This window comes from Microcaecilia unicolor, chromosome 5 (genome assembly GCF_901765095.1).
Source record: "Microcaecilia unicolor chromosome 5, aMicUni1.1, whole genome shotgun sequence".
Classification (NCBI taxonomy): Eukaryota; Metazoa; Chordata; class Amphibia; order Gymnophiona; family Siphonopidae; genus Microcaecilia; species Microcaecilia unicolor.
Window position 1 is genome coordinate 3,289,796 of NC_044035.1, and position 23,985 is coordinate 3,313,780.

Genomic DNA, 23,985 nt, shown 5'->3' on the forward strand with positions numbered 1-23,985 from the left:
TTCTACATGGAATGTCACTAGTGGAGGAGTAGCCTAGTGGTTAGTGCAGTGGACTTTTGATCCTGGGGAACTGAGTTCAATTCCCACTGCAGCTCCTTGTGACTCTGGGCAAGTCACTTAACCCTCCATTGCCCCAGGTACAAATAAGGACCTGTATATACTATGTAAACCGCTTTGAATGTAGTTGCAAAAACCACAGAAAGGTGATACATCAAGTCCCATTCCCTTTCCCTTACATGGTGTGTTTAATAGATCCTTGAAAAACAAATCCATGCTGGCCCTTGCATCAACTTCAATACCAGAATCCTTCACGTACAGAAAGCTGGATTTACCAGCAGCACACAATAGCTCATGGGGTACGACCACGCTCCTCACCCAAGCAGGCCCTCAGTCCAAGACCAGCCTTGACACTATAGCTACAGCAGACTGATATAAAACCTATTTGGAGGGACTAGGAATCCAAAGGATGAAGTCCTTGTGCTGGAACTAGTGCTTCTTGAAATTTACAATTAATCCTTCCATCCAAATAATGAATGCACAGAAATAATGACACCATTCTTAAAAGGAAACTTTCACTCCCAATATTCAAGAGCCAAGAACAGGAAACACATTCAAAACTCAAATACAAAGACATAGCCAGAAAGAAGGGGAATATAGGTCCACAACAAGACTTGGGTTAACATAAAAAAAAATTCACCAGTTGTTCAAGATTTAAAACAAAAACTTTACCCTCAAAGTTTGCAAAACATCTACATAGAAATTTCAAAACAAAATTCACACCCAAAACAACAACCCTCAGCTGTAAGGCCCAAAACTCTTTATGCCTCTTCTACATTTCACAAGAAAAATCAGGAAAAACGTTGATCCCAAAAATTGTTCATTCATCTTTCTAAAGTAATGTCTGAGGACTGTACTTCAGTCAGATTCAAGGGGCAAAGCAAACTATCAAAGTAGTCCTTTCTGTTACAATTTTCAAAAAGCTCTCCCAAAAACTAGTCAATTCACAACTTCCAATGAAGCAGGTCCAAGAGATTTATTTATTTATGGCCTTTTGGAAAGAATTCACTCAAGATAGTGTACAGCAAGAATAAGGCAATGACTTATGAACAGGTCTAAACCCAATCTAATACTGTGCTTGAACAACTGGGAGCATATTTTCAGTTATAAATTCAAGCACCTTTCTCAAATACATTTGGACTATAGCAACTAAGACAATAGTGAAGCTTTTGGAAAACTGAGGAATCAAATAATTTCTCCTAATCTGATATTCCAATTTCCAAGCTTGCACTCCTCTATCACGGATCTGAGCCTCTGACACCAGCTATAATTCACTCAGGCATTCCTCAATGGAGCTAATTTAGCAGAGGATCTCTCCCTGGTCACCAACCGTCAACAACAAACTGGCAATATCTTGATTAAGCCTACCCACAAAGGAAGAGAAAGAGGCTCCCAGGCCTTTCATCAAAGGTAATAACTGCAGGTCTTAAAACTGAAATTTGCCTTTTGCATGTGAAACAGCATTGGCTCTTCCAAGAAAAGCACTCAGCAAAGTCGACACTGAGGACAGGGTTCCTTCCACACCTGCCTTCGGTGTTGACGACTTGCATAAAGCCAGATCAGGTGCCTCCTACTCATAATGCCTCTGGGTTGTAGTAGTTCAACCCATGCCTCAGGGCTGAACCCCTTCATCACTCTGCTCCCCAGCCAAGGGAGCACTCTCAAAAGCACCACACTCCCAGACCACAGCAGCTCCAAATGCCTCTAGGGTTGGCTGACTGGGTAAGAAATTCTGAGAGGGAGCAGAGGGGTTAGCAACCCACTTAGCTTTCCTTGTCCCCATTCCTGGGTCTAAGTCAGCTAGTCTTCTCAGAGCGCCCACAGAGCTCCTGCTCACATGTCTGCCTCAAATACTATCTTGATCCCACCATATAGACTGGTGCTTTTTAACATATTTATAAATGATCTGGAAATGGAATCAATGGGTGAAGTGAACAAATCTGCATATAACAAAGTTATTCAAAGCCATTAATTTGTATTCAGACTGTGAGATCTTCCACACATTCTTTAAATACATTTTCCAACGTTCCCTAGGAGACAATAGCTTCGTCTCTGGAAAATTCTCCCTGATACCGTTTTCCAGATTGTTCTGAATGGGCAGACCTCACCATCTGAAGAGAGGTAACTTGGTTTCCTTTTGTACCTCTCTGTACCCTTCTCCACTGCCAACTCCAGACTCCATTCTTTACACGCCATCCCCCAGATTCTATTTAGTGCGACTTGAGTTGCGTACGCAATTCGGGTTGTATTCTGTATCTTAACAAGCCAATCAGTGCCAATAATTAGCACATAAGCACTGCCATACTGGGAAAAGACCAAGGGTCCACCAAGCCCAGCATCCTGTCTCCGACAGCGGCCAATCCAGGCTTCAATTAATAAGCAATTATTGACACTGGCTTTAATTAGAATTTACGCACACAATTCTATAAAGCGATGTGCGTAAATTCTAATGCGTGCTGCTGAAAAGGGGGACATGACCACGGACATGGAATGGTCGGATCGTGAGTGTTTCTGAAAATTATGCACACTGTTATAAAATACACCAAGCTCTCCTGCGACTAGATATTCTATAAACCGTATCTAAGTTTAGGCATACTTTATAGACGTATTTTTTTTTCAGGGCCGATCTTTTTGGCACCATATATAGAATTTAGCCTCATATGGCTGGAATAGACTTCCTGACCCAAGTGGATAAAAAAAGAGAGACAAAGGGACCACATAAAAAAGTATACAAGGGAGTGTGCACAGAATAAAAAACTGATAAACAGAGCTCTGTGTTTCTATATGGAAAAAAATCTATTTAAAATAAATACACAACCCCGGTGGCCGTAGCTAGAAGGTTGTTAGGCTGTATAGAGAGAGGTATGACCAGCAGAAGAAAGGAGGTGTTGATGCCCCTGTATAAGTCGTTGGTGAGGCCCCACCTAGAGTATTGTGTTCAGTTTTGGAGGCCGTACCTTGCGAAGGATGTAAAAAGAATTGAAGTGGTGCAAAGAAAAGCTACGAGAATGGTAAGGGATTTGCGTTACAAGACGTATGAGGAGAGATTTGATGACCTGAACATGTATACTCTGGAAGAAAGGAGAAACAGGGGTGATATGATACAGAAGTTCAAATATTTGAAAAGTATTAATCCGCAAACGAACCTTTTCCGGAGGTGCGAAGGCGGTAGAACGAGAGGACATGAAATGAGATTGAAGGGGGGCAGACTCAAGAAAAATGTCAGGAAGTATTTTTTCACGGAGAGAGTAGTGGATGCTTGGAATGCCCTCCCGCGGGAGGTGGTGGAAATGAAAACGGTAACAGAATTCAAACACGCATGGGATAAACATAAAGGAATCCTATTCAGAAGGAATGGATCCTAAGGAGCTTAGCCAAGATTGGGTGGCAGAGCCAGCCGGTGGTGGGAGGCGAGGATAGTGCTGGGCAGACTTATACGGTCTGTGCCAGAGCCAGTGGTGGGAGGCGGGGCTGGTGGTTGGGAGGCGGGGATAGTGCTGGACAGACTTATACGGTCTGTGCCCTGAAGAGGACAGGTACAAATCAGAGTAGGGTATACACAAAAAGTAGCACATATGAGTTGGTCTTGTTGGGCAGACTGGATGGACCATGCAGGTCTTTTTTTTTCTGCCGTCATTTACATTTACTATGTTATTTTAAACAAAGTTTTTATATAGAAATGTGGGTTGTGCATTTGTTTTAAAGTTGTTGTTTTTTTATTTAACTTTTAATACAGACATCAAGAAAATCCTTAAAACACATCAAGCATGAATATATAGAAAGAATATTAAATACAATATCATATATAATAATCTAATTTACACATAATCAGCTAACTAGAACACATTTGGAGGAGAAGAACCATTCCAAATACCAGAGGAAGCTGGTCAAAAAAATAAAATAAGTGACAACCTACAGTGTGTCACACCATATTAACTATTGTAGGTGTCATAAAGGGCTAAGAAACTGACAGTGAAACTTCTCTACCTTCCAAGAAAAATTATAGTTGGGAGAGTTCATAAAATACATAATTACGTTGATCTAGGAAAAGTAAACACAAGGAAACCTTAATTGAAACCTGGCTCCCAAGGAAATTACTTGTGGCTTAAGTGCTAGAAACTCCTTCCTATGTATTTGAGTCCATTTAAATATATCAAGAAATATAGACATTTTACTTCCTAGAAACATGGGATATGAAATTCTAAAAAAAAAAAAAACAGAGGTGCAAAATAGCCTCTTTATCCTATAGGAAAACAAATGTCACCAAAAGTGTAGATCTAGAAACCACTTCTTCCATGGAGGGTTCAAGAATTTGAGTAACATTTGAACTATCAGAATTAACTGTGGCTGTGAAGGAGTGGCCTAGTGGTTAGGGTGGTGGACTTTGGTCCTGGGGAACTGAGGAACTGAGTTTCGATTCCCACTTCAGGCACAGGCAGCTCCTTGCAACTCTGGGCAAGTCACTTAACCCTCCATTGCCCCATGTAAGCCGCATTGAGCCTGCCATGAGTGGGAAAGTGCAGGGTACAAATGTAACAAAAATAAAATAGAATAGATACATGATGTTGCTACTTTTGGAGATTCTACATGGAATGTTGCTATTCCACTAGCAACATTCCATGTAGAAGGCTGCGCAGGCTTCTGTTTCTGTGAGTCTGAAGTCCTGCATGTACCAGGACGTCAGACTCATAGAAGCAGAAGCCTGCGCGGCCACATTGGTGATCTGCAAGGGCCGACTTCTAGTGGAATAGCAACATTCCATGTAGAATCTCAAATAGTAGCAACAGTGGAGGAGTGGCCTAGTGGTTAGGGTGGTGGACTTTGGTCCTGGGGAACTGAGGAACTGAGTTCAATTCCCACTTCAGGCACAGGCAGCTCCTTGTGACTCTGGGCAAGTCACTTAACCCTCCATTGCCCCATGTAAGCCGCATTGAGCCTGCCATGAGTGGGAAAGTGCAGGGTACAAATGTAACAAAAATAAAATAGATACTATTGGAGATTCTACATGGAATGTTGCTATTCCACTAGCAACATTCCATATAGAAGGCTGCGCAGGCTTCTGTTTCTGTGAGTCTGACGTTCTGCAAGTACAACTCACAGAAGCAGAAGCCTGCGCGGCCACATTGGTGATCTGCAAGGGCCGACTTCTACATGGAATGTTGCTAGTGGAATAGCAACATTCCATGTAGAATCTCAAATAGTAGCAACAGTGGAGGAGTGGCCGAGTGGTTAGGAAGGTGGACTTTGAGGAACTGAGTTGGATTCCCACTTCAGGCACAGGCAGCTCCTTGTGACTCTGGGCAAGTCACTTAACCCTCCATTGCCCCATGTAAGCCGCATTGAGCCTGCCATGAGTAGGAAAGTGCGGGGTACAAATGTAACAAAAATAAAAAAAACATCTGAGGAGCTCGAATGTTGATAGGAACTGGAAAGTAATATATCCTAAGACAAGATGGACAACCAGTATCAGAATATTTAAACTTCTTCAAAAAAATCTATAAAATAGATCCTTTTGGGATACAGTCATAAGTCTAGGAAAGTTAAGTAAATGTAAATTTAAATATCTCACATAGTTATCAAAATTCTCCAGTCTTCGATGAACCAACATTTTGTCCTGAGCCATAGTAGTTTGCACGGTTTGGGAATGCTGAACTTGAGACTCTAAAGCAAGAATCTTTCCGGAATTAGCTTTCAAGACTTCCTCACATTTGTCAATTCTCTGTAAATGCAGATTAAATGAAGTTGAAGTTCCAGCACATACCATGTGAAGGGATTCCAATGCTGACCATATAGCTTCCAATGTCACCTCAGCAGGCTTCAGAAGAGGGGGAATAGATGGAACAGTAGGGAAAGCCCCTCCAACACCAGCCCTTTGTGAAAACTCTCCTACGCCAGATCTCTGAGTCAGGTCTACCAAGACTGACTCATCCCGCGATGAGTTCTGCAACTGGAGTTTTTACCTGTTATTATGTTATCCTTGTTCTATATGTAATACCAATTGAAGGTTTTCTCTTTTTTACCTGATTCTTATTATGTCATCCGTGTTCTTTATATATTATCAATTGTTATCTGCACTCTGGAACGGTGAAAGCCATGACAGAAAATTGTAAGCCACATTGAGTCTGCAAATGGGTTGGAAAATGTGGGATACAAATGCAACAAACAAACAAATAAATATAGTATAATGTGTATAATTTATTTAGTGTTTGTAATTAAAACTAATAAAACTCTCCTCTTCTTATCCTAATTAGAATAATTGACTATAAATGAAGAGCTGTGCTGGAGGTGGGTGGGAGATGGGGAGTGCCTGAATGATCATGGCCCTTGATATATGAAAAGTCATTTACATCAGTGACTCTATCCCTTTCCTAGAGGCGCAAGTAGCTAGTCAGTATTACCGGCAGACTGGATGGACCGTACAGGTCTTTATCTGCCGTCATTTACTATGTTAATGCATATTGTAGTACTTCCCTTGGTTGTATTGGTTGATTGAAGGTGGTATGGAGTCTTCCTGGCTTGAATAGGCTGCTGCACAGCAAGCCTCCAAGATACAAAACAAAATCCACACACAAAAAGGAAAATAAAAACAACACACAACTGCAATTCCAGGTACTCAATATCCTGTCTGGGATTTCAGTCTTGCTTCTCCCAAACAGAAAACAGACCTGCCACAAGGTAACGCACTGAAAGCATTATTATTATTATTTATTGCATTTGTACCCCACATTTTCCCACCTATTTGCAGGCTCAATGTGGCTTACAGAGTATAGTTATGACAAAGTTATGACAGGATATTACTACTACTACTACTACTACTACTACTTAACATTTCTAGAGCGCTACTAGGGTTACGCAGCGCTGTACAATTTAACAAAGAGAGACAGTCCCTGCTCAAAGAGCTTACAATCTAATAGCTAAGAGTGAGACAAATATAGGACAATCAAGCCATTGTGACATCACTGATGAGGTTGGCTCTTAGGCATTGGTGGAATGAGGCATTATGACATCACAATCTCAGCTCTGGTTAAATCACTGCTATATGTAATACTACTACTACTACTACTACTACTACTTAACATTTCTAGAGCGCTACTAGTGTTACGCAGCGCTGTACAATTTAACAAAGAGAGACAGTCCCTGCTCAAAGAGCTTACAATCTAATAGACAAGTGAACGGTCGGTCCGATAGGGGCAGTCAAATTGGGCAGTCTGGATTCACTGAACGGTAAGGGTTAGGTGCCGAACGCAGCATTGGAGAGGTGGGCTTTAAGCAAAGACTTGAAGACGGGCAGGGAGGGGGCTTGACGTAAGGGCTCAGGAAGGTTGTTCCAAGCATAGGGTGAGGCAAGGCAGAATGAGCGGAGCCTGGAGTTGGCGGTGGTGGAGAAGGGTACTGAGAGGAGGGATTTATCCTGTGAACGGAGGTTACGGGCGGGAACGTAAGGGGAGATGAGGGTAGAAAGATAGTGAGGGGCAGCAGACTGAGTGCATTTGTAGGTAAGAAGGAGAAGCTTGAATTGAATGCGGTATCTGATCGGAAGCCAGTGAAGTGACTTGAGGAGAGGGGTGATATGAGTATATCGGTTCTGGCGGAATATGAGACGTGCAGCAGAGTTCTGAACAGACTGAAGGGGGGATAGATGGCTAAGTGGGAGGCCTGTGAGGAGTAAGTTGCAGTAGTCCAGGCGAGAGGTAATGAGAGCGTGGACGAGAGTTCGGGTGGTGTGTTCAGAGAGGAAAGGGCGAATTTTGGATACAATCAAAAGTAAACAGAAGATCGATGAGGGATTAGGGAAGATGATGTTAGGTTGGATAGTTTAGGAGGTGAATTTGTGTCTTTAAGGGTTCTTTTTATAGGCTCTATTGAAGAGATGCGTCTTCAGAGATTTGCGAAAGTTGCTTAGATTGTCCTTAGGTTTTAGGGCTGGGGGTAACCCATTCCATAACTGTGTACTTCTGTAGGAGAAGGTGGTGGCGTATTCTTTGCAGCTGGGGAAGTTCAGATTGAGGAATTTGCGGGCTGATCTACATTATGCTGCTTGTATTCCTGACCAGCCAACCAGGAAGGAAAGGCAAACTTCAGCCTTCCTCCTTTCCAATAAAGTCTTTTGGCAACTAGCTTGTTTAAACAATTTCTTCAGTATACTTGAAATTTCTCAGAAACTTTAGGAGTCCACGTCCAACCCCACACATCCTAGTTCAGAGTTCACTCACCAAACAGTAGCCCCCAGCCTTGCTAGGGCTTATCAAATAAGGTTCATATTTCAGTTCAAACAGTTCAACAATCCAGCAACAGTTAATTGTTCTCCACACTGCTTTGCTGACAGCCCCAGCCTACTTTCAGCTGGGGCTTGTCCCCTACCTCCCACTTCCAGGGCAGACTGGCTCAGGTCCTCCCACAGGGACTGTGTGGAGAGAAAAAAGCACACCAATTGCAAAGCTTGCCCAGCCACTGAAACTCCCAGCACCTGGTTTTCCTTCACTCCTCTGGGGCTGGTGCTACCTCCATCTGCTCCTTCTCTTCAGGGTTTGTGATCTCTGGAGTAGCTGAAGACAGTCCCTACTTAGTCCACTCCATATCTTTGCTTGCACTTTCTGTTTCTTCACATTAGCCCACAGAGACCCCTCCCAGCTGCAACCTGTATCCAAATTATATTGTTTAGTCAGCCAGGGGGCCTGGGCTAAGTCGGGATCCCGGTCTGTGCTTAGGGATTCCCCCTGATAGTGAATGGGATCTGTTTGTCTGGGAACTCCCTCCTTTTCTAGCCGGGCTGGGTTTTCCTTCTCACTTGAAAACCTATGCAGTGGCCGTGGGGGTTATATATGTGGGAACTCTCTTTACCTTCCCTGCCGGCTTTAGACAGAGCCCTCCAGTCATTACAATATTCATAATGAGATTCACATACAGTGGGTCATGCATGTTGAGAAGCACTGATCGACACTAGTTTAAGCTCAGGGGAATGTTGCCTTACTACTACCACTACTATTTAGCATTTCTATAGCGCTACAAGGCATACGCAGCGCTGCACAAACATAGAAGAAAGACAGTCCCTGCTCAAAGAGCTTACAATCTAATAGACAAAAAATAAAGTAATCAAATCAATGTGTACAGGAAGGAGGACAGGAGGGTAGGTGGAGGCGAGTGGTTACGAGTCAAAAGCAATGTTTACATAAAAGAACCACAGAAATGGATGTAACTCAAGCTCGCCTTCCTTTGAAATTATGCTTCAGAATTTTTCTCTTAAGGTGCTCCAGTAAGCAAATCAAATCAATTAATGTGAACGGGAAGGAAGAGAGGAGGGTAGGTGGAGGCGAGTGGTTACAAGTGGTTACGAGTCAAAAGCAATGTTAAAGAGGTGGGCTTTCAGTCTAGATTTAAAGGTGGCCAAGGATGGGGCAAGACGTAGGGGCTCAGGAAGTTTATTCCAGGCGTAGGGTGCAGCGAGACAGAAGGCGCGAAGTCTGGAGTTGGCAGTAGTGGAGAAGGAAACAGATAAGAAGGATTTATCCTTCTTTTTAAGAATCCAGAGGAGAAGTTCAGTGTAAAATAAAAAGCCTTCTTATGTCTCTGTCCTTTTTAATAAAGTTATTTCCCCCATGATCTTAGACCTGAAAAGATTATGGTACATTTTAGGTCTTTAGTTATTTCAGGCTGTCTTTAGTTAGAAGATGGAGTTTATTAGCTTTTGATTGCTTCTCTCCCACATCTACATATTTTAGTCTAAATATTTCACTCACTTGCATTTACACGTAAAGGCTTTTGGTTTGGTTTGTTCTTGTTGCAGCAAGTCCATGATATTTTTTTGTGTATTGTTTTATTTTGTACTAGGAATGTATTTTCTGTTTTTAATCTGTTTTGACTACGAAGTTTATCTTTCTGGATAAATGTATGGATCCAAATGGTGACTGTGGACCCTCTATCTGGCCTCCTAGGAGTCACTGGGAATGTGAATGTTGTTTCTACAATATCCCCAGAGGTTGGGGCCAAACATCAAACCCAGGTCTCCTCCCTGGCAGCATACAGTACTAGCCACTGAGTTATCGAGCTGGCTGAGCACTTAGGAACTTCTAACAAAACAGATTCGGATCCTTCCATCTGTGATTTCTGATACAGTATGTCTGTGTTTGGTGATTATGACTTACACACGGAAGAGCTCAATGTGAACCACAGCTGGAGCAATCTTCTCCACTACATCAGCGATGAAGTTGTACCTATGCCGTGGACTGCTGGGGTCATCCTGCCCTGGGAATCCAAACAGAAAACACATGTTATTGCAACACAGGAAGCAAGTCTCAGAACATCATAACTTCCAGCCATGCTATCATTTTTCAGAGTTAAAGACAACACGGTGATGGTCTAGAACCTTTATGCACAGAGGGCCACACAAATGTCAGAACCAGAAATGCACAGAGCTCCACAGATATAGTGGAATTAGAAAAGGTACAGAGAAGGACGACGAAAATGATACAAGGAATGGCACGACTTCCCTATCAGGAAAGACTAAAATGACAAGGGCTCTTCAGCTTGGAGAAAAGACAGCTGAGGGGAGATATGATAGAGGTCTATAAAATAATGAGTGGAGTGGAACGGGTAGACGTGAATTGTTTGTTTAGTCTTTCCAAAAATACTAGGACTAGGGGGCACACAATGAAACTAGAAAGTAGTAAATTTAAAATGAATCAGAGAAAATATTTCTTCACTCAATGTGTAATTAAACTGTGGAATTCGTTGCCAGAGAATGTAATAAAAGCGGTTAGCTTAACGGGGTTTAAAAAAGGTTTGGGTGGCTTCCTAAAGGAACACTCCATAGACCATTATTAAAATGGACTTGGGGAAAATCCACTGCTTATTTCTAGAATAAGCAGCATAAAATGTATTGTACTGTTTTGGGATCTTGCCAGGTACTTGTGACCTGAATTGGCCACTGTTGGAGACAGGATGCTGGGCTTGATGGACGTTCGGTCTGTCCCAGTGTGGCAACACTTATGTAGTTATGACCTTCTGTGATACTTAAATAAAGAAGTACAAATTGAACTAAAAACAATGGAAACAAAGTGGCTATTCTGAAAATATTTATGAAATACACTATTTAAAAATACCAGAACTCGATGAATTTTAGTTCAGTTTATCAGGAAACTTCTATTTGGGATACACTTCATTGAAATTAAATATCAAATCTATGCAAAGCTATCTTTTCTTATGTAAAATTATCTCTTTAAGAAATTTCTGATTACTTAGTTGCCATATTTGAAGAAAGTTTTAAATTCATGTGTCTGAACATTTTTGATTGTTATTTTTTTTTATATAAGATTGATTGTTGCTGGTTATCTTATGAGATTTGATCAACATAAAACTGCCAGGTAATCGCAGAACATAAAAACAATAGTAAAATCAAGTCAAAGTAATGATGTTTTTTTTGTCTATACGTCCCACGGTCTTGCGGACTGCATAAAATACACTGGTTTGCCACAGGTTGCCATTCCTGATCTAGAATGTTCCTTGGTAACACAGCTCATCTCTACTTGTCTTCCTAATCTGCCTTCACAGTCAGGACTGTCAAAATGCTCAGTGGAGCGGGTGATGTGGTACAGTGAGGATAAGGCTGGCAATGGAATTAAGCTTAGAGCTGAGGCTATGAGGAAGGAATTAGAAGACTCCAAGTTCCAGTTCTGCATCTCTCTACACCCCACTTCTAATACCAGGCTGTCTCGCTGACTCTCTGTGTGACCTTATCATTTATTAACTTGATATACATGAGTCAATGCAATTTACAAAATATAATATCATTTCAAATAAAGCATCGTTTAATACAGTGGTCATTTTTCAAGTGAATTCCACTTTGACAAAAAATGTATGGCCTGATAGCGGTTTTTAAGCTTAAGAACATAAGAACAGCCATCCTGGGACAGACCAATGATCCATCTAGCCCAGTATCCTGCTGCCAGCAGTGGCCAATCCAGATGACAAGTAGCCGACATTATATTGGCTGCTCTGGCTGCTGCCACACACTGAGCTTAGCTTCATATAGAAACATTCAGAAGGGCCAAGAAGCCCATTTTGGAATGAATTTTATAACAATTTTAAAACAATGATAAAGAAAAACAGACCCCCCCCCCCCCCCCCCCCAACATTAATAAGCATTTCCAAGGCAGTGCTTTAGCTCTCTCCTCCTGGTAAAACAGTCCTGATCGGACCTTGCAGAGAGGATGCTAAGATGAGAGCATATGTAACAGAGACGGTGACAGATGCCCAGAAGAGTCTGGGAGCAGAGGTGGTAACAAGCAAAACTGTGCGAGTTTACATGGCTTTGGGACCAACAGAGTGAGTAGTGATTAGGGCAGCTGGGTGGTAATTGGTAAAAGACATGAAGAGGAAATTTGACTTTCCTGGTGCCTGGGGCAGGATTTTGAAACTTTCACCTGAGTGAATCCCCAGCAGCACATCCTCCATTTCCTTTCTGATATATTCACATAAGGAGCTTGGATTTAAAAAAAACAAACAAACCAAGAATTCTAAACAAAACATTAATGCACTAAATCAGATGATGAAGCTACATCCATGTTAAGGGTCAATTTATAAAACATTAGCTGGGAGGAACCCAGTAGTGAAGGGAAGATGACAGGGAAGGGAGGGATCAACTGGAGTTTGGAGTGTCCGTAAGTGCTGGACATTGACCTACAAATCAAGCACCAGATATTAGGCAGGTCAGAGAGCTCAGGACTCAACCTCCTCCTTTTTTTACTTATTTATTTTTATTACATTTGTACCCTGCACTTTCCCACTCATGGCAGGCTCAATGCGGCAGGCAATGGAGGATTAAATGACTTGCCCAGAGTCACAAGGAGCTGACTGTACCAGGAATCGAACTCAGTTCCTCAGAACCAAAGTCCACCACCCTAACCACTAGGCCACTCCTCCACTGTTGCTACTAGTTGAGATTCTACATGGAATGTTGCTATTCCACTAGTAACATCTAGCCGTCGGCCCTTGCAGATCACCAATGTGGCCGCGCAGGCTTCTGCTTCTGTGAGTCCGACGTCCTGCATGTACGTGCAGGACGTCAGACTCACAGAAACAGAAGCCTGCGCAGCCTTGTACATGGAATATTGCTAGTGGAATAGCAACATTCCATGTAGAATCTCCAATAGTAGCAACATTCCATGTAGAAGTCGACCCTTGCAGATCACCAATGTGGCCGCGCAGGCTTCTGCTTCTGTGAGTCTGACGTCCAGGACGTCAGACTCACAGAAACAGAAGCCTGCGCAGCCTTCTACATGGAATGTTGCTAGTGGAATAGCAACATTCCATGTAGAATCTCCAAAAGTAGCAACATTCCATGTAGAATCTCCAATAGTATCTATTTTATTTTTGTTACATTTGTACCCTGCGCTTTCCCACTCATGGCAGGCTCAATGCGGCTTACATGGGGCAATGGAGGATTAAATGACTTGCCCAGAGTCACAAGGAGCTGGGAATTGAACTCAGTTCCTCAGGACCAAAGTCCACCACCCTAACCACTAGGCCACTCCTCCACTCTATAAATGTGCTCCACTGCTTAGAGGGTCTCAGTCATGTAGAGGGGAAAATCAGTACAGTCGCAGCAAGCTGCTAAAGAGGTGGGGATAAAATATGGTGGCAGTATTAAGCTGTCTGTGTTCACAATGATTTATTAATGTGCTCATGTGTTTTCCTTGCTGTACTCTGCTGTATTCTCTACTGTATTCTGTTCTTGCGTCACAAATACAAGAAAAGACATGTTACGCAGTCAAATATAAGCTTGCGATAAAATAGCAAGCATTTTCTATTTAAAACTTTTGAAACAAGGAATAGGATGTAAGTTGCCTAATATTGTTCGAAGATTATTCCATACTTTTGCTTCTTGAAATGAAAAAGATGGCTCCAATATTCATTTTAAGCAAATATTTTTTTATAAGAGGAAAATCTAATGTTAGCATTGTGGAGCTACGAGAATTTGGATGAAAGATCAGGCTGCATATCGATTCTGTACTGATCCTGGACTAAGAGTAAATGATACAGTCGCAGAAAACGTGGGACTTTAGCTATACAGTCCATGTGTTTATGTAACTGAGTGAATGTGCTCCCAGCACTTAATCCAACCAGGGATTATTTAAGGTCAGCTTGGAAACAGAGAAGGAAGACATTTTTGGTGTTTGTCAACCCCAGTGACGTTTGATAAGCAAAAACTTGTTTTGTTTCCACACAGATTTCTATCAGGGACTGTTCAGGATGCAGAGCAGAAGGAAAACCAAGGACCCCTGGATCTCTCTTCAGCTCTTTAGAGCTTTGTCTGTATTACATTGGCAAGAATGTAGCATCCAGCTGTTCTGGGACAATGGTTTCCGGAGATGGGAAGGCGGTAGAACTAGAGGACATGAAATGAGATTGAAGGGGGGCAGACTCAAGAAAAATGTCAGGAAGTATTTTTTCACGGAGAGAGTAGTGGATGCTTGGAATGCCCTCCCGCGGGAGGTGGTGGAAACGAAAACGGTAACAGAATTCAAACATGCATGGGATAAACATAAAGGAATCCTGTTCAGAAGGAAGGGATCCCCAGAAGCTTAGCCGGTGGTGGGAGGCAGGGCTGGTGGTTGGGAGGTGGGGATAGTGCTGGGCAGACTTATACGGTCTGTGCCCTGAAAAAGACAGGTACAAATCAAGGTAAGGTACAAATTCAAGGTAAGGTATACACATATGAGTTTATCTTGGGCAGACTGGATGGACCGTGCAGGTCTTTTTCTGCCGTCATCTACTATGTTACTATGTTTCTACAAATGTAACAGCAGATGACCTGAGGCCAGCACTGTTACACGCCTTCCATAGCAGAACAGGGTAAAGAGAGCTGGAAGACGAGTGAACCTAAACACATGGAAAAGAGACTGAAACATATTAAGGTGCCCCTGAGCTTTTATCTTTCATAGTTGGGAGAGAAGCTGTACCAGGGCAGAGGTGTATGAAGAGGGAAATCAAGGCCTGGGAAGAGCCTGAATGAATATCTTATGGACTGAACAGAGATGTTCATTACCTCCATGTCTCGCTCATGAGTGACCGCACCACCGTACCTTCAGCCAGTCTTATGGGATACATCGGACTGAATTTTTGAGTGGTATGAAGTCTACTTGGGAAAATGGGATACTGAAGAAATTCTTATTCAGTTCTAGGGAACCCTATAGGAATATCATACAATGCTTGTATGTGAGTTTCTCTCTCAGAATATAGTCTGAAGGGCAGAAAGTTCTTTCCTCCGGCTCCTTTAGGTTTCGAGCTCAATCAAAACCCAGAAATGGCCCCAAGCCTTTGCTCTTAACCATCCAATGGCTTCCCTCCATTTTTAAGCCTCTCCTCTTCCATACGGTCTGTGCCAGAGCCAGTGGTTGGGAGGCGGAGCTGGTGGTTGGGAGCAGTGGCGTAGCTACGTGGGGCCTGAGGGGGCCGGGGCCCCCGCAGATTCACCCCAGGACCCCCCTCCCGGCGAACCCGCCCCCGCCGCCGCCCACCTTTACTTTTGCTGGCGGGAGATCCCACTCCCCTCCAGCCGACATCTTCTCAGTCCTTCCTGCTCTTCAATTTGTTTGCTGATGTCCTGCACGTAATTGTATGTGCAGGACGTCAGACTCAGAGAACGTTCTGTTCTCTGAGTCTGACGTCCTGCACGTACAATTACGTGCAGGACGTCAGCAAACAAATTGAAGAGCAGGAAGCGACTGAGAAGAAGACGTCGGCTCGGCTGGCGGGGAGTGGGATCCCCCGCCAGCAAAAGTAAAGGTAAGCTGCAGCGGCGGCGGGTTCGCGGCGGGAGGGGGGGCGGCGCCGGGGGGAGGGCTAAAATGTGCCCCCTCCCCCTGGGCTCTGGACCCCTCCCCCACGGAAGGCTGGCTACGCCCCTGGTTGGGAGGCGGGGATAGTGCTGGGCAGACTTATACGGTCTGTGCCCTGAAGAGCACAGGTACAAATCAAAGTAGGGTATATACAAAAAGTAGCACATATGAGTTATCTTGTTGGGCAGACTGGATGGACCGTGCAGGTCTTTTTCTGCCGTCATCTACTATGTTACTATGTTCCCTCTAAGCTGAGCGGGGAGTCCTCCACCTGAATAGCTGCGAGTTGGGGTGGGGGGGGGGGGGGTCAGTATTGTGTTTTCAATGGCTAGAGACAGGCAGACTCCCAATATTCAGTACATGTGAACCATCTCCTCTCCCAATTTCCTACATGCAAGGGAATGATGCGTCATTCTCCCTTTCATGATATCCAGGCTACCGAGACCTCTGGAAGACTGTGTCTGAGTCAGGATTTTTAACCTGTTTTCATCCGTGCCAATGCTTGCTGTGAAAGCTCCAGCAGCTCAAAGAAGGCACACCCTCCATCTCCTTTGTAATATATCCACATAAGGAGGCTGCAACAGCTGTTATACAACATCTGTACCGTGTGTGCCTGGAAGGCAAACAGAGTAGATTGAAAAAGCAAAAATGCTAAACAAAGCATTAACGCTATAAATGAAATGATGAAGCTACATCCGTGTTAAGGGGCAGTTTATAAAACTTTAGCTGGAAGGAACCCAAGAACAGTAGCGAAGGGAAAGAGTGAGTACGTTGGAAGAGACAGTCACAGATTACATTTCTATGTAACAGTGCTGCTTTCCCATATGAGAAAATACCAATTTGTATCTGTATCTTGGTAAGTAATAAAAGAATTGCTTTTCTCATACACGTGGCCTTCCTAGTCTTTTATCTCTCTAAATTGCGGGTGGCTGGTGAGTACTAATTTGAGGAGGTGGTAAAAAGACTGGTGATCTAAAACAGAGTGGATGTGGGTAAGTGAGTAGTAGATTGTGGGAATGGAGTGGGAAAGGAGATCATTGGAAGGAAGGTGGATGAAAGATCATGGAGAGCATGGTAGGGGTAGGGGTTGTGAAAATGGAGAAAAGCTAGGGTTGGGAGAGGGGCCATGGGTTGCATGGGGTGTTAAGTGTGGAAGAAAGGATCTCCACACAAACACACACAAAACACTCCATACAAACACCCTTTACTCCCTCCCCCCCATCCTCTCATAATTTGCCTCACATACACCACCACCACACCTTACCCATTACACACAGACAGCCATCCATCTATTTGTGAGTGGAGGAGTAGCCTGACTGAGAGCCAGGGTTTAAATCCCACCAGTGTTCCTTCTGATCTTAGACAAATAACTTCCCCATTGTCTCAGGTACAAAATTAGATTGGGAAAATGCCTTCTGGTCCTGAATTTATACCTTGAGCTTCTACAGAAGAAAGTGCGAGCTAACTCCAAATCCAGAGTTTCCAAACCTCGTTATTTTTGGTGATTTTAACATGAGAAAGTATTTCTCAGTTTCATGGAGGGCCTAGGTTTACCCTTCATATAATGCTGGCCATACGGTGCATTGGGTGGTTTTCTCCAGTGTATCCATCATCAAAGGTTGATGCCCCTTATTTCAGCACTTTTATGGATGGATCATTTTTTGGTACATTTGGAGTTTCCCTCTCGACCCATGTGCCCAGGGTTTTGCCATCTTAATGTAGATGAACTGACACAAAAATGCTAGGCTTTCTCTACTGGTTTTCCAGAGCTTTCCATAGTGCAGTTTTTTTTTTGTTTTTTTTTTTACATTTGTACCCTGTGCTTTCCCACTCATGGCAGGCTCTATGCGGCAGGCAATGGAGGGTTAAGTGACTTGCCCAGAGTCACAAAGAGCTGCCTGTGTTGGGAATTGAGCTCAGTTCCCCTGGACCAAAGTCCACCACCCTAACCACTAGTTTGCTGGGCACATCCCCTTTAAGAGATGACCCCTCTTAAAGCATATACCAATGGCTCTTGAAACCACTGCATCAAAGGCCATAGCCAGTAAGCGTGATCATAGCTGGTATCACTCAGGCCTACAGCACGTCAATAGCAGGCATACAGTCGTCTGATGTTGGACACGCCTGTGCCCTGTCCATGTCCCCCCCCCCCCTTGTATTTATACGTTAAGCCAGCTGTACACTAAAGTAACAGACTATCACTTAGTGGCCAACACATAACTGTGGAAGTCACACACCTCAGTGCTAGGATTCATTAACTCATGTGTTATACAATGAGGGGGACAATGTCCTCATTTACTGTCACAAGAGCTGCCCCTGGCACTCTTCAACTCATCACAAAGGGGTAAATATTTAGCCAGCGGCAGTGAGCATTTTGCTGACCGTTACCAGCGTTATTCCCAGATCTTCAATGCCAGGACATGTTCGGGCTTCAGCACTGAATGGCGGCTAACAGTTAAGTCCATATTCAGAACTTAAGCGGCCATAACGATAAGACTGTGTTTTACGCGGTCCCATTTATGTGGCTATCCTGGCCAGTTAAGTGCTGAATAATGGCATTTAATCTGCCAAGTGTAGACTCCACTCCTGGAACGCCCCCCCCCCCCCCAAAAAAAAATAGCCGGTTTTCACTTAAGCGCTGACTGCTCATTTGTAACGGTGATAGCCGGTTAAATGCCACTGAAAACTAGTGGATAACCCTGAACAAGTGATTTAACTAATCAGTGGCCACCTCTGTCCAGTTAAATCATTTTGAATATGAACCAGGACATATTTTGATGTTCCTCCTCTCCTGGAGATTAGTCCATCTTCTGTTCACTGTGAAAATGCTTTTGCATTTTTATTCTGAAAGTTCTTCTGACCCTCAGAAATCGACTCCTTCAGACTCTAGTGCACTCCATCTTCCAGCCAAGTTAGCCAAGAGGCTAATCTCTTTCCCTGTGGACACAGCTGGAAGACAGGACTTCCTCAGGAGTGGAGGAGTAGCCTAGTGGTTAGTGCAGTGGACTTTGATCCTGGGGAACTGAGTTCAATTCCCACTGCAGCTCCTTGTGACTCTGGGCAAGTCACTTAACCCTCCATTGCCCCTGGTACAAAATAAGTACCTGAATATATGTAAACCGCTTTGAATGTACTTTCAAAAATCATAGAAAGGTGGTATATCAAGTCCCATTTCCCTTTCCCTCATATGGATGTAAACTTATAGGTTACCCATCTCAATCCACCTGGAGCTGGTAACCACATCCTGTCAATAAACTTCCCCAACTAGGGAACAAAGCAGAGCCAGAATGTTTCTTCTTCCTAAATGTGGATCACCAAAGAAGCTATGGACAGCCTCAGTTTTCAGTTTTAAAATCATAAGTAGTGGATTGAATATATTGTTGGCTTCAAATTCAGTTTTTCACCACTGCCAACTTTACATTTGAAAATATGTTTTGCTTTTCATGATTTCAGTGGCATAAAGTGTATTCTTAATCTTATAGGTGGCACCCACAGGGCTCACGTTCACTTATGCACATACATGGAACTAGCAAAAACCAAATGTGGAAAAGGCACTGGGGCCAGATGAGCCACCGAGACCTGTTTCAGAATTGGCAGGATACCAAATTTTCTAATAAACATAACCATAAACGTAAGACACATCCCAAGCTCTTGAATCAGCACCGGAGTTCTGGTAACACCATTAACAGATGAATTCAATTAGTCTTTGGAAAGAGAAAGGGGTTTCATTTATTTAAAATTCATCTGCACTGCCTACAGGCTTCTAAAGATTGAAGTGGTGTCCAAAAACATAAAACCACCACCTCAGTCCCCCCCCCCCCCCCCAAAAAAAAAAACAATTTAACTTGCAGCTTTTCAAGGGTAGGTCAAGGTTACGTTTAGATACTGTACGTATTTCCCAAGGACTGGAAAAGGGTGACATTCAACGCTGAACTTGCTGCACAGTTCACGGGCATTTACTTGTGGATTTAAACCAGTTTTAAAAGGGAATATATGAGAGTTGCCTTGGGAAAATGATGCCTAGAGATTTGCATGTCATTTCCTATTTTTTGTTTCCTGCAGGTATTTGTTTTCTCTGCAAAACACAAAGCTACGTGTTTCTACCTCTCCAGATCTAACCCTAAACTAGAGATGCCTTTTTGCAATGCATATTGGACAACAGATGTAGCTTTACATGCACTGAAAGTGGGCAGTTTTCAAACTGCCAATTTACCCCAGTAAAGAGCATTTGGAACTGCCCCCAATAAGTAATAACCAGACTCAGAGACAGTTTGACCTCAATGGCCAATAAAATGCAGTGTTACAGTTTAACTTACAGTCTGTTAACAGTATAACAATAGAAACAATGACATAATTTGGGAAATGACAAACTAAAGAGGAGTGTCTGATACCCCTGCCACTCCTTCCCTTCTCTGCCTTTGTATATGTCTCTCTCTTACAGCTGTAAGCAAACAGAAAGAACCAATAATGAGTCTCTCTCTCTCTCTCTCTCTCTCTCTCTCTCTCTCTCTCTCTCTCTCTCTCTCTCTCTCTCTCTCTCTCTCTCTTACGCCTGCCAGTCTCTCTGCTGGATATCTGTATGTGTGTCCTGCAGTCTCCTAGCTATTTTGGGTTTTCTGTCTTACCCCTGACTCAGTCTGCCCTTTGCTCATGAGTATGTACATATATGTCTCTCTCTTTCTCACAGGTGCAGTAGTCTCTCCGTTGGACATGTGTCTCTTTCCCCTTTCTCAGTCTCTCTTCTGTATGTATGTAGGTATCTCTCTGCTGGATATGTGTCTGGGTGTCTTTCTCTCTCTGTTTTTGTACAGTTGCAGCAGTCTCTCTGCTGAACATGTGTCTGGGTGTGTGTGTCTCTGCGATTTTGTAGTGGTGCAGCAGTCTCTCTGCTGAACATGTGTCTGGGTGTCTCTCTCAGTGATTTTGTAGTGGTGCGGCAGTCTCTTTGCTGAACATGCGTCTGGGTGTGTGTCTCCCTCTCTCTCTCTCTGTGATTTTGTAGTGGTGCAGCAGTCTCTCTGCTGAACATGTGTCTGGGTGTCTCTCTCTCTTGCTCTGTTGTTGTAGTGGTGCAGCAGTCTCTCTGCTGAACATGTGTCTGGGTGTCTCTGTGATTTTGTAGTGGTGCAGCAGTCTCTCTGCTGAACATGTGTCTGGGTGTCTTTCTCTGTGATTTTGTAGTGGTGCGGCAGTCTCCTTGCTGAACATGTGTCCGGGTGTGTGTCTCCCCCTCTCTCTCTCTCTGTGATTTTGTAGTGGTACAGCAGTCTCTCTGTTGAACATGTGTCTGGGTGTCTCTCTCTCTGTCTCTCTGTGATTTTGTAGTGGTGCAGCAGTCTCTCTGCTGAACATGTGTCTGGGTGTCTCTGTGATTTTGTAGTGGTGCAGCAGTCTCTCTGCTGAACATGTGTCTGGGGATGTCTCTCTCTGTGATTTTGTAGTGGTGCGGCAGTCTCTTTGCTGAACATGCATCCGGGTGTGTATCTTCCTCTTTCTCTCTCTCTGATTTTGTAGTGATACAGCAGTCTCTCTGCTGAACATGTGTCTGGGTGTCTCTGTGATTTTGTAGTGCTGCAGCAGTCTCTCTGCTAAAAGTGTCTGGGTGTGTGTCTCTCTCCACCCTCTCACTCTTCCCTGTATACATGTAGATGTCTCTCTCTTTTTACTGGTGCAGCAGTCTCTCTTCTGAACATGTGTCTGGGTGTCTCTCTCTTGCTCTGTTGTTGTAGTGGTGCAGCAGTCTCTGCTGAACGTGTCTGGGTGTGTGGGTCTCTCTCTCTCTCTCTCTCTCTCTCTCTCTCTGTTTTTGTAGTGCTGCAGCAGTCTCTCTGCTAAAAGTGTCTGGGTGTGTGTCTCTCTCCACCCTCTCAGTCTTCCCTGTATACATGTAGATGTCTCTCTCTTTTTACTGGTGCAGCAGTCTCTCCGCTGAACATGTGTCTGGGTGTGTCTCTTTCTGTTGTTGTAGTGGTGTAGCAGTCTTTCTGCTGAACATGTGTCTGGGTGTCTCGCTCTTGCTCTGTTGTTGTAGTGGTGCAGCAGTCTCTGCCGAACGTGTCTGGGTGTGTGGGTGTCTCTCTCTCTCTCTCTCTCTCTGTTTTTGTAGTGGTGCAGCAGTCTCTCTGCTAAAAGTGTCTGGGTGTGTGTCTCTCTCCACCCTCTCAGTCTTCCCTTTATACATGTAGATGTCTCTCTCTTTTTACTGGTGTGTCTGTCTCTCTTACCGGTGCCGCAGTCTCCCGGGTGGAGCAGGCGGATGGCAGGCTGTCTCTTGCTCTGCGCCTCTCGGCTCGCCTCCTGCAGCAGACACGGGTCCCCGTAGGTGTTACCGTCGCTTCCGCAGACGGGTCGGTTGGAGTCGCAGACGCAGGTCCCGGGACCGGGAGTTCCAGGCGAGCCCGACGGGACGTGGCAGCGGAGAGCCGAGGCGCAGGGCCGCTCGGGACCGTCTCCGCCGCTGCAGGGCTCCCCGGGACCGGCCGCGCACACCGTGCAGCAGCCGCAGCTCAGCGCCGTCTCCCCGGAGGGGCAGCGGACTGGCGCCGGGGGGCAACGCTCTGGCTCACAGCGGTCGGGGCAGGCGGGGGCCAGCGGGAGCCGAGGCGGGGAGGCACCGGAGGAGGGGAGCAGGAGCAGGACGAGCACCGGCAGCAGCAACATCCCTGGACCCAGTGGCTCGGACAGGCGGCGGCAGCAGCAGGAGGATCCCAGAGCCCAGCCCAGCCTAGGGAGGGGGCTCCCTCCCAGCAAGACAAGCTCAGCCCACCAGAGAGCAACTGGGAGCCAAGGCTGTGCTGCCCCGACCCCTAAACTGAGGAGAGGAGAGTCAACATTCAAAACAGTCACTGGGAAACCAGCTAAGAAAAATACAGAAAGATGCTACTTTTTTGTTCTTTGGACTAACTTAGTCCTTTTGATTAGCTCTAGAAGGTAATCCCTTCTTCAGGTCAAACATGAGCAAATGATGATGACAAGGGCTAAAGCACTACAACACAAATTTGGAAGTACCTGAAGAACATTATCCTTACCCAGGGCCAGATGCAATAAACTTAACGAGCCATAAACTAGTACTAGCCAGTTAAGTAGTAAACCAGGACATGCACAAAAGGGTTCTCCGAGCCATTTTCCTGTAACGGTAGCAGCTAACGAAAACGGAATGCAAATGAGCTCATTACTGTTATGACGTGATGCACTACCGTTTCCAACCCCATGCACCGTGGAAAACCTAACGGGAGGTCTGCACCTCTCGTTAGGGCTGCTGTGATGAGCAGGACCCATACAGAGGAGGACGCCCATCGCAAAAATCAGAAGAAAAGTGTTCCTCAGGGACGTCCTTTCAAGTGCCTAACACTTGGACATCCTTCACTCAAAAAAAAAAAAAAAGGCTGACCCAGACAAACACTTGGGTGTTTTTTTTCCTTCAGATTTTGTGATGGACGTCCTTCTCTTGGACGTGTTTTTCTTACAACTAAGGTGCCCGAACCAAAATGACCACCCCCAGTCACCAGTGACAGCTGAACGCGCTGTGATTAGCTGAGAGAGACCTGGAGGGGCATAATCTAAAGGGGCGTCCAAATAGTTTTGATTTGGACATCCTCGCACGTCCTGATCCCCGATTCTCTCCGGCGGTGGTCATTTCAGTTCGGGTACTTTAGTCATAAGAAACACACATCCAAGAGAAGGACGTCCATCACAAAATCTGAAGAAAAAAAACATCCAAGTGTTCGTCAGGGACGTCCTTTTTTTTTTTGAGTGAGGACGTGTATGAAGCCGTCTTTGGCATGCGCAGAGCAGCCAGCATAACGATTGGCTGCTCTGCGCATGCTCAGCTGGCCGACTGGCTTCCCCTCCTTAGGAAGGAAATCGCATGCAAATGAGCTAACAGCGAGCAGCTCATTTGCATGCGATTTTCTTTATGCATGACCGTTTTTTACCAATTCGCTAAGGGATCGGTAAGGGAAGGGCTCTTTCCGTGGAGTTAGTGCATCTGGCTGCCAGTGTTTACACTCTGCTGGGACTCGATTACTACTACATTTCCATAGTGCTACTAGACTTAGAAGCAGCGCTGTCCACTAAGCACTGACCAGCAGGG

General features: G+C 44.5%; 1 protein-coding gene across 1 annotated transcript in view; it reads right to left on the bottom strand.

The window, feature by feature from the left end:
* HTRA1 (HtrA serine peptidase 1) overlaps positions 1-23,228 on the bottom strand; it is a gene marked incomplete at its 5' end in the record, with an annotated part of 125,746 nt that extends 102,518 nt beyond the window's left edge. Inside the window, 3 exons of the mRNA XM_030204704.1 lie at positions 10,200-10,299; positions 22,118-22,704; positions 23,137-23,228. Of these exons, the coding sequence (XP_030060564.1) occupies positions 10,200-10,299; positions 22,118-22,704; positions 23,137-23,228 (779 nt within the window). The remainder of the gene's footprint in view (positions 1-10,199; positions 10,300-22,117; positions 22,705-23,136) is intronic.
* Positions 23,229-23,985: the final 757 nt, after the last annotated feature.